The sequence below is a fragment of the Frieseomelitta varia genome, unplaced genomic scaffold, assembly GCF_011392965.1.
Source record: "Frieseomelitta varia isolate USP_RPSP 00005682 unplaced genomic scaffold, Fvar_1.2 scaffold_215, whole genome shotgun sequence".
Lineage (NCBI taxonomy): Eukaryota > Metazoa > Arthropoda > Insecta > Hymenoptera > Apidae > Frieseomelitta > Frieseomelitta varia.
Genome location: NW_025109917.1, coordinates 1234586 through 1245066, shown reverse-complemented (window position 1 = coordinate 1245066; position 10481 = coordinate 1234586). Strand labels below are relative to the sequence as shown.

At 37.4% G+C, this 10481-nt stretch overlaps 1 protein-coding gene across 4 annotated transcripts in view; it reads left to right on the top strand.

The window, feature by feature from the left end:
• The window catches only part of LOC122527361 (amyloid beta A4 precursor protein-binding family B member 1-interacting protein), a 223836-nt gene that overhangs the window by 203487 nt on the left and 9868 nt on the right, over nucleotides 1-10481 (top strand). The window contains exon 1 of one of the 4 annotated variants that reach the window (XM_043651473.1): nucleotides 3641-4190. The exons of the other annotated variants lie outside the window; for them this stretch is intronic. Coding sequence (XP_043507408.1) covers nucleotides 4136-4190 — 55 coding nt within the window. The 5' untranslated portion in view covers nucleotides 3641-4135. Of the gene's footprint in view, nucleotides 1-3640; nucleotides 4191-10481 lie in introns of those variants that run through there. 4 annotated transcript variants of the gene reach the window in all.

Genomic DNA, 10481 nt, shown 5'->3' with positions numbered 1-10481 from the left:
AAAAAAAAAAAAAAAAAAAAAAAAAAAAAAAAAAAAAAAAAAATACACGTTGGAAGAGGAATAAATAAATTCTACAGAAATTAATATTTACGCGATGGATGATGTATGTACTGATACTAAAACTTCATCTGAAAATAGTCAAAGTGACCAATTTATCATTTTTTTAGATGATTCACGATGTTGCGTTTTTCAGAGATTCGAAATGATCATTGTCAAATATATTCATTGTCGTGTTATTTCTTGCACTCTAGTCATTCTTTGACTCGACTCTTACTTTCTAATTTTAGTATTATACAGGACACTTTTAGTGTCAACTAGAGAAAATGTCAAAAAAGATTAACTATGTTTTAAGCGTAATGTATTGAAATGTTCTTCTGATCGGTAGTTGCAGTGTCAGCTGAGAAACTGTCGAAATTAATTACGTTTTAAGCGTAATATATTAAAATTTTGCTAAAAATATATTTCAAAAGATACGTGGTTGCAACGTCATCGACAACCACGCGGAACCGACGACGGATGTTACGTAAACCACGTGGAGAACGTCGATATCGCGCGGCGTGTCGAGAAAGAGGAGAAGCTACGACGCTCGAAGACGTATAGCGATAACCGTATCGAACCGCATTAATCACCGTGCGCCCCTCGTTTCCTCCCCCTCGTTCTTCCTCCCCGTCAACCCGCTTGACACGCCAAGCTTAGTTTGCCGACGACGCGAATTACAACGCGAATTAGTTGTAAAACCAACGGAGGAGAACGATCCACGCGAGGCGTTGAACGGCGTCGATTGTAATTTATCAAATCGCCCGTTGGCGCCCACACTTCAATCAATACGAATCTTCTGCACGGTCTCTGAACTCTCTTGCCTCTTTGTGTCTGCTTGCTCGTCTCAACGAGCGAATTGCACTCGCGCCCACTGCCTCTGCGAGTGCAATAATTTCATCCCAACGTTGGTCAAACAGAGGGAAGGAGGTTTCACCGATTTCTGAATAATATCTCGCTATTGCCGTACTATAGCACGATCGTCTAATTGTAAGGAGAATTTGCGTCGAGGAAACTTGCGTCGATTGGATCTGACAATTTTCAGAAGCGATCGACAGACGTTGTTCGTCGATAATGTCTGTGCCTGCTGTGATACAGGATGAACCGAAACTCGCTTCCTATTAAAATAAATCCTGTAATTCTACTAATGCTTCTGAAATAAAGTTCCTACTAAAATGAAATTGTTTTTATTATACTGTTTTAATTTTCAAAAGAAATAATTTTTAAAATTTGATAGAAATTACGGAAACATAATGAGAAAAAAATCACTTCCTATCAAAACAAGATTCCTTTTGTTATATATATTATTTTTAATTTAATTGTAATATTAATTTAATTTTCGAAAGAAATAATTTCTAAAGTTTGGAAAACATTGCGAAAAAAATCACTTCCCACTAAAATGAATCACTTCCTATCAAAACAAGATTCCTTTTGTTATATATATTCTTTTTAATTTAATCGTAATATTAATTTAACTTTCGAAAGAAGTAGTTTCTAAAGTTTGGGAAAAATTGCGGAAACATGATGGAGACAGTCATGTTCGGACTTAAATTTAATTTGAAATTAATAATCTTATATCTTGATTTATTTATTAAAAGTTTATTATTTATTTAAAACGAGAGAAAATAGATGGAGAGAAACTTTTGGTTCAGCCTGTATTAGAATACTATTACAACGGGACACGACGAGGTTCGTTTGAACTTTTTGAAAATTTGATATTGGTGGACGCAAGTTTGTGTAGCGTAGCGGCATACTCTTGCGTTTGGCAATTATTGTCGGTTGTTAGAGAAGCGGTAGACGTGGGTGGCGCATGGAGTAATTAGGAAATTGAATTCCTCTGTGTTCGTAGAGTACGGGGTGCGAAAGTTAGGGGAAACAGAAGTACTTGAACGTAAGAAAGTTTCTGTTAATCACGAAAGTAATGGACTTTCCATTCGCGGAAGGAAGTCGACGATTTATAAATGCGTGCATGGACGTTTGCTTATAATTCTCGAAATACAGGGTGTTTCGTAACTTATGGGAGCTGATTGTACACCTAAAAATAATTTAAAAAAAGTCGTATAAAAATATGTCCTATCTGTCTTCGTTTATGAGGCACAATGAATTTTCTGTTTTAATTACTTTTACAAAAAATGCTCGAAATGACCAGCTTGCATTTGAAGACAAGCCAGCACGCGTCATTCATCTGGTTACTCTCTCTATCATTCCTGGTGTTTCTCGAATTTGTCGGAAGCCTTGCTCTATTCTATTTCGTAGTATTTCAGCATNTATATCTCATAAACGAAGACAGATAGGACATATATTTATATGACTTTTTTTTCATTATTTTTAGGCGTACAATCAGCTCCCGAAGTGAGTCCCACAAGTTACGAAACACCACGTGTATATGTTCGAATTAGGTTTTGTTCGATCAAATCGTAGCTGCGATCGTTACAAATCGATCCGCTTAATAAGGCGGCAAATAAAACGGTTATCGTGCAACAGCTTTCACGGGCTGTTACGTTTTACACGCTGTAAAATCGTATTAGCTCTTTCACGTTCGTTGATTTCTACTCAGCGTTTAATCAGCGAATACAATTCACGAATCACGGGGTGAAACGCGAGAGAATATTAAATCAAAAGATTCTACTCTGCTTAAACGAAAGCTTGACATCGGTTAAGCAACGATACCGGGAATCGGGCTCGACTCGGCGAAATCCAATTCAGTTCACCATTCGGAGCACGAGGTCGTTTTTTAATTCTTAATCTCTGTTAGAATCTCACGAATTTGCCATTTATTATTTAATAATCATGTATAATTTACTTGTTTCAATTTTTTGTACTCTTAACGAGTATAAAAATAAATTGAATGATCCACTGTCTGGAAACACGAGGTCGTTTCCGATTCTTAATCTCGAAAATTCGCGAATTTATTATTTATTATTTAACGATTGATTGGTCTAATTTTCATACTCTTAATGAATATAAAAATAAATTTAATTCAATTCGTCTGGAATGTGAGGCGTTTCTAACGTTTAATCTCTGTTAAAACATTCTCGAATTTGCTATTTATTATTTGACAGTCATATACAATTTGCTATTTTAATTTTCGCACTCAAAGAGTACAAAAATCATACGTTTAATGAGTTAAATTCAATTCGTCGAAGGTCGTTCTTCAATCTTCAATTTCTGTAAAAAATTTGCTATTTATTATTTGACAATCGTATACAATTTATTGTTTTAATTCTTGTACTCTTCTAAATGAACAAAAAATGAATTGTGTAGTTCAATAAATTAATAAATTGATAGTTTCAAGTACGAAAAAAGGAAAAGAAAAAAAAAAAGGGGGGGGGGGAAGAATATAAATTCTCCCCGATCTTTGCAGCAGTCTCTCGTCTCTCCCGTTTTCTCTTTGGTGCTTTCGTTCAGGCCGATGATCGCGTGAAATAATTTTTAACGCTAATAGGCAGCCTAATGGACGTTTGCGTAATTCGCCGTGCACGTCCAACCCTCTTTACCACGGCGGTACAATCGCGTACAGCCGGGGCACACCTACACGCAAGCGTGGAGCGCGTCCGCGCGGAAAACTCTCGAGGCAAGAGGCAAGTGTGTTCACCTTAAGGCCTTTAGTCGAGCGCCGTCACACGCGCCGTAAACATCATGCGTTGTTCGTGTCGCGAATCTCGCGGTCTGATCGCCTCCCCTCCTTTCCCCGCTTTCTTTCGTCTCTCGGTTATTATCTCGTGCGTAATTCTCTGGGTATCGATCGTTGATACACCTGCGCCAGCTCGCGTCGATTTCTAATCTTCCGGCGAATTCGCCGAACGACAAAACTCCGCGCTCTTGCTAAATTCGTTTGTACGTTCGTTTGTGATTTACGAACCTGAAATCTTTGACAAAGGTTGTGTGAACACATGCTACACTTGTGCGAGTTACTACGGAGATCGTACGACTATTTATAAACAGTGATCAGTTACCTGAGGTGTTGATAATAACGATTACAACCTTGCGGCGCGTACGCGGTACGAGTGAACTCGTCGTCCCGTCGACGATGATCTCACCAATGTTCGACGCCGTTTGATTTCGACAAGAGGAGGATCGTTCCGCGATCGGTGGAAACATGCTGGCGAATTTCGGAAGCAACGAGAGCATACTGGGTTACCTGGCCAGCAAAGGTACGTCGCTCGCGTTCCAATTAACACGTTCGAGAACACGAAGCCGAACGTGTATTTTTTATGTTATATAAATTATAGTTCTCTTTACGTGTGTGTGTGTTTTTTATATTAATGAAAGTCAAATGTATTTATCAGATACGATACGCCGTCTACTAAAACGTCCGACACTGGTTAAACGAATATTGCAAGTGTAAGTCCCGCGGGGCCGACGTCGGTCGAACGGATAACAAAGTGTCTGGTCCGCAGGGAACCTGTTAAAGGATCTAGAGATCAAAGATGATCGTTCGGGTCGAGCCTACGCTCAAGTTGCACACAGAATCGGATTTAACCGCGTGATAATAGGCTGCCGCGAGAAAGCAGATAGAAAGTAGGCTCCTCGAGAACAAATTCTATCCGGACTTGGAGATCGCTTTCATTGTGATAAGGGTGTTTCATCCTTTTTTTCTTTTTTTTCCTTCATTTTGTCGATGTCCGATCGCTCTCCACGCATCGCTGAGCGTCAGTCCGTAGATACTAGATATCGTCGTTGTTTCGCAATTTTATTTACATTTTTTAACACTCGTTTTTTTTTTTTTTTCATTTCTATCGCCGCGCGAATTCGTCCGACACATTTGCGAGACATTTCTCTATCCGAGGGACGTTTGTCGTGACATTGACGCACATTGAAGGAATAAAGTTGAATTTATCGCGTAATTAGTCATCGTTGTCGGTGCTGCAACACACACCACGCCTCGAGTAGTCTGTATCCTGACTGTTGTATTCACATATCCAAGTCCGATCGATTTGCATTCGAATTCTTTTGTTAGATCTGTCGTTCACGTTTGAGCCTCTTCTAACACGCGGTACTTCAATCAGCCTGGAACAATTTAACTCGAGCCATTTTTAGTCAAATGTTCGTTCGTCCACGTTCTTTCATTTTTTTTTTTTTTTTTTTTTTACTCTCCACTGAAAATTTTCTCGAAGAAATTCACAAGAGGCTCGACTGTTTTAATCGCGATAGAAACTCGTCTGACTGCTGATAAAAGATCTGATAAAAATCATTATTGGTGATTGTCGATAGAAACTACTTCGAAACAATTTTTTTGGACACTTCAACGAACAATTTAATTTTAGTCATTTTTATTCAAATGTTTGCTCAGCCACGCACTTTTACTTTTTCACGATCCACTTGATATTTCCTCGAAGAAATTCACAAAAATATCGACCATGTCAGTTGCAACGAAAACTCGCCCGATTGCTAATAAAAATCTGACTTTGTTATCGTCGATAGAAACCACTAAAAAAAGAAATTCGACGAAGATTTCAAATATATATATCGACCTGATGTGCTCAAAAAATTCTCAATGTCTCGTTTGTCGCCGATTAACCAAATTCTTTCCATTTCAGACAAGTAGACAAAAAAAAAGAAAAAAAAGAAAAGAAAAAAATAATAATAAACGGGCAAGAATCCTGCGTCATTCAACGAGGAAAGTGTGCACAGACTGTAAACTCGGCTCGGATGCGTTCGCGCGTTGAATGGGCGACGCGTTTCGCCCCCGGACTCCCTAAAAATTTTATAGCTTCCTCCTCGTCCCTGGCACCGCAGACTACGAGAGAGATACGTGTCGTATCGTTGAGGAGGATCGCGCGTAGAACGTGGTTCGGCATTAACGCGACTCGAAAACTCCAGCTACTCACGTGCTTACACCACCTCTGTGGCCGCCGGTGGAATACTTCTGGGAATACAAATTGGACGTTTCTCGCGTCCCGTCCGACGCCATGGTGAAATAGACGCGTGGCTATACGGTAAATCCCCGTGGCGTACTCTCGCCAGTTACGAGACGTCGCACGAGTTATCTCATCGCTTGTAAAACGATGCGTGGAAAGTGCATCACGTCACCGTTTCGTTTTCGTTCGAAGCATCCCGTCCCACCGGATTTCCTCGCGTTTTCATTCTCCGTCGGCCTTTGGTCTTATTCTATATTTTCTCAGAGTTCGGTTTCAGTTTAGTTAAGTACAGTGGCGTAAACTCAAGTACTTTGGCTGAAAACGTATGGAAGTCAATAATGAGTTTATACTTATTCATAACGTGAACAGCACATTTTTGAACATCTTTTATTTTTCTCAGACTTCTGATGAAGAAGTTTGTGTCATATGCTTTTCCTTGTTTTGTTTTGGACTCTTAACATAGAAATGTATAGATACTTTGTTGAGTTTTTGTTTCAATGTCAATAAAAAACGCGAAAGTTACTTTGAATTTATAATTATTCACACCACTGTATATATGTATTTTGTTGCCAAAAGATATTAATATAAATAAACGAAAATGAATGAAAATATCTGTCAACTGTCTAATCTAATCGAATACAATCGTGTCGAAATGTATAAATTATTACAGTTTGAACGATAATTAAAATAAACAGGCTTGTGCAATTGTTTCTCTGTGCAGAGAAAGAAGTTGATATTAATTTTGGCAAAAATACCCGTATCTTTTGAGCACGAAAGTTCGAAATCAATTGTGTTGACGTGTTAACGATTATAAAACTGTACAATTATTTATGTTTACTTCTACAATGATAGTCGTAATAAATTAATATTTCTCGCGTGTTGGCTATCATCATTTAATTACTCAAGATACAATTTTTAGTTTAGTCCAAATTTAAAGTATAGAAATGAAACCTGCAGCGTGTTTGGATTAGTTGAAATTTTCTGTTCGATTGTGTATGAGACGTTTCGTCAAGTGAATCGCATTCTTTGAAATGTGAACGGACGTATGATTTATATATATATTGTTATTATTTTTATATGTATTTATTTTATTATTACAAAGATTGTTTGTCAATCGTTTTTAAATAATGTTTTAAATAAATATTGGCTGCCGCTTGTGCGTGTAATATGCATGTAGATCAATCATCAAGAAGTAAATTATGCACCCCTCCCGTTTTCACCGATGGCTTTCAAGCACGCAATTTGATACATTATCGACTAAAATTTCGTACGTCTACACGGCCGGATCAATGCGGTTTTATGTTTTCGGAAATATTTGCTTAATTTTATTAATTCAATATCTCATTATCTCGATCGAAAACCGAGACAAATTAACTTTGTCCACGTGCAAGTTGTTGTGTTAATTGTTGTAACAAATCGTTCGAATTGTTTGAAAAAAATTTTAATTGCCACCATTACGGAAACTGAAGATCTAATCACTGAAGATTTATTAACATTCGAAGAAGTCTTGGCAATACCTCGACGATCTTCTATCGTTTTTCACCAATCTGTTATTTCTTACTTTAACAATTTTCAATTACACCGACCACGAATAATAAGTAATAAAGCATCGAGGAAGCGCTATTAATTCAGACGTAATTGTTCGCTTGTCTAAAGAGATGCAAGATAAGAGTTCGACGACGCTAATTTACAAAGGCATTAACAGAGAAATGTGTTTTGGGGGGGAAATTGGATATTTTCATGGGTGATTCTTTTTAAGTGTTTTCTCAAGTGCAAACAAACACGAAAATTACTCACACTCAGCGTAAGTAAATAAGTAAGTAATTAAGTTTCTCTAAGAGTTGCGGCGAGTTTATCGTGCAATTTGGTGAAATTGATCTTAACTCTTGGCTCAACTTAACAGTTAACACGAAATATTATTCAGACGATAAAAATCAATTTTTAAGTGATAAGAGGCGGATCGATTATCACGTTCGATTTATCACGAGTCGGTGTTCTCCTTCGATAAGTTCTATCGCGAATATTATTGAAAATGTCCTGCCTCGAGGATTCGCAATTCAGCTTCGCTCGTTTTCCACGCTCGTTTAAGTTAGCTCAGACGATAACTAAGTTATCGTAGATAGCGTAAGAAGTTTCCTGCAGCTCGTTCTCCGGCTCGCATGAAGTACGTTTCGCGGAACTTCCGTTCCCATTGTTATCGTTGGTCAAAACGGGGCTGTATAAGTGGAGAAGGCGCTGGTTCCCTCGACGAAATTAAACTTGCCGATCGATTAAAACCTCATTGTTAGCAGGCGACTGTTCGGAAACTGCGAATGGCTAGTTTTCCACTAACAATCGAATGATTAGTGAAACACCAGCTGAATTGTATAACCGGCCTTGGTTGATTCAAGATCAAGTGCATTGTGAAACTGAAGGGGAGTTTCTTCGTCTCATTTGTTCCATTGTATTGATGAAATCTCTATATTCTTCAGTTTAACATTAAAATCAGAGAGAGAGAAGAGGATCATTTGGTTGTTTATTTATTTAACAACGTGAAAGTGCAGAAAGGGTATGATAAAATGAAATAAAACAAAATGACAAACAAAAGTGAAATTGTATAGGAGATAATATGTCGTGTTACGGTTTTGAGAGAAGGGACGCATTGCTTTGCGCATTTTAGACTCAATCTACGATTGAGAATCATGGAGAAAATTGTAAATAATTGCAGTGAGTAAAAAGTATTGGTACACTGCTACTATTAATGTTTTTGGCAATATTTTTGTGAAAACAAAAATGATATATAAATAGCTCAGTACAAGAATAACAATTTCCAATATAAAAATTTATTATATATTTATTTAATGCCGGAATATCATCAGAAAAATTACAAAATAACCTTTTGTAAAACTGCAGGAATGTTATCGAATGATATCGCGTGAACACCAATTGTAAGAAAAGAAACTCGTCTTTAAACTATAAAAATATTTTATATTCCGTTCAAATGCATGATAGAAAAAAAATTCTTTGTGTGTCTTATAAATATCTCTTTTATCAGTTCTCGAATTTTTATTATTACTTGTACCATTATTGTACTGGAAATTGTTTGTAGTAAGCTACTTCTGCAAACGGATTTTGTTAATGTGTCATCTGTTTTCACAAAAATGCCAATACCAATAATTTTGATTCACTGTACAGTCATTTCTGATAAAAAAAAAAAAGAAAGAAGAAAAGAGAGAAGAGAAATAAAAGAAATTTGTTTTGTGAAACGCGTTGTACGTTGACGCGATGCAGAAGCAAACGGAGTCCTTTTTCACACTGGGAAGTTGAACGTCAGCAGGCTGGAAATTCGACGCGAGCCGCGAGTAGGAGAATCCGATAGATAAAAGCCCAGAGTCCAAGTTCCTTGGGTCTCCTATTCGTCGACGAGCAGATTCGCGTTCATTCGCGTAGCTGGACAATCCCTCGAACGAGATACCGTCGCATTCCACGTCGACTCCGTCATTCGTTCGGACAAACCTTTGATGGCGTTTCTGAACTCTGCTACCACACTCCACGTACAAATCGTACGTATTTGTCTTTTGCCCGAAGGAAAAATCCAGAAGGTGATCTAGATACATACATTCTGGGGAATACTATACTTCATATTGTTACAGCCAACGATTCCTGATATCTTGACTATCGTCTAGGAAGAAATTCCAAGAATAAAATTCAAGAATATTAAAAATATTTATTATCGTTCAATATTCGTATTACTAACGATAAGTAAATAGTATATATGTGTGTATCGATTCTTTTTATATTTCCTCTCCTCAAGGTTTAATTAACGAGAAACATGATAAACTTGTCAAGAGAGGAGAGCGGAGGTATTCAGTCGCAGCATTATTGATATGATTATTGATATGTTGCACAAAGTATCACGTTTAATTTAAACGCTTGCGTATTTCTTCCCATATCTTCCACCACTTCGTGCCTTGCATGCTGCTTCACAAGTTTCAACTCGGCGGGAAATAATACAATTCCCTCTGAAAGCGGGACATAATTTTCCATTCAGCGATTCACGTACGAAAACTTCTTGCTTGAAAAATGTCGAAGCGTAAATCAATCGTGAAAACAATTTTCGTAAATCGTAAAGAAAGAAAATTTATCGCGAAAATAACTGAGGCGTAAATAATGTTCGTAATAGCGGCAAATGACGAAGTCGTTGTTCTCAAGTAGGTTTATTTTTCTGCTTCGATTAGCCGGACGCGCCGCATGCTTCGAATTGGACGCGATCTTGACACTAAAACGCAAGTAATTGATCACCTCGATAAATCGTGCTATACAGGGTGTTTCGTAACACGTAGGACCCACTTCGTAGGAGCTGATCGTGCGCCTAAAAATAATGAAAAAAAAGTCATATAAATATATGTCCTGTCTGTCTTTGTTTATGAAATATAATGAATTTTATAAACAGAGGAAACTCTAGCAAGCTAGTTTTACCAGGGAGGATGGTATATTCAATTTTCATAATAATCATAATTGGCATTCAAGACATCAACACCAGTTTAGTTTAAACGTATGGGCAGGAATAATTGATAAATTTTTAATTGGACCTTTTTCTCTTGA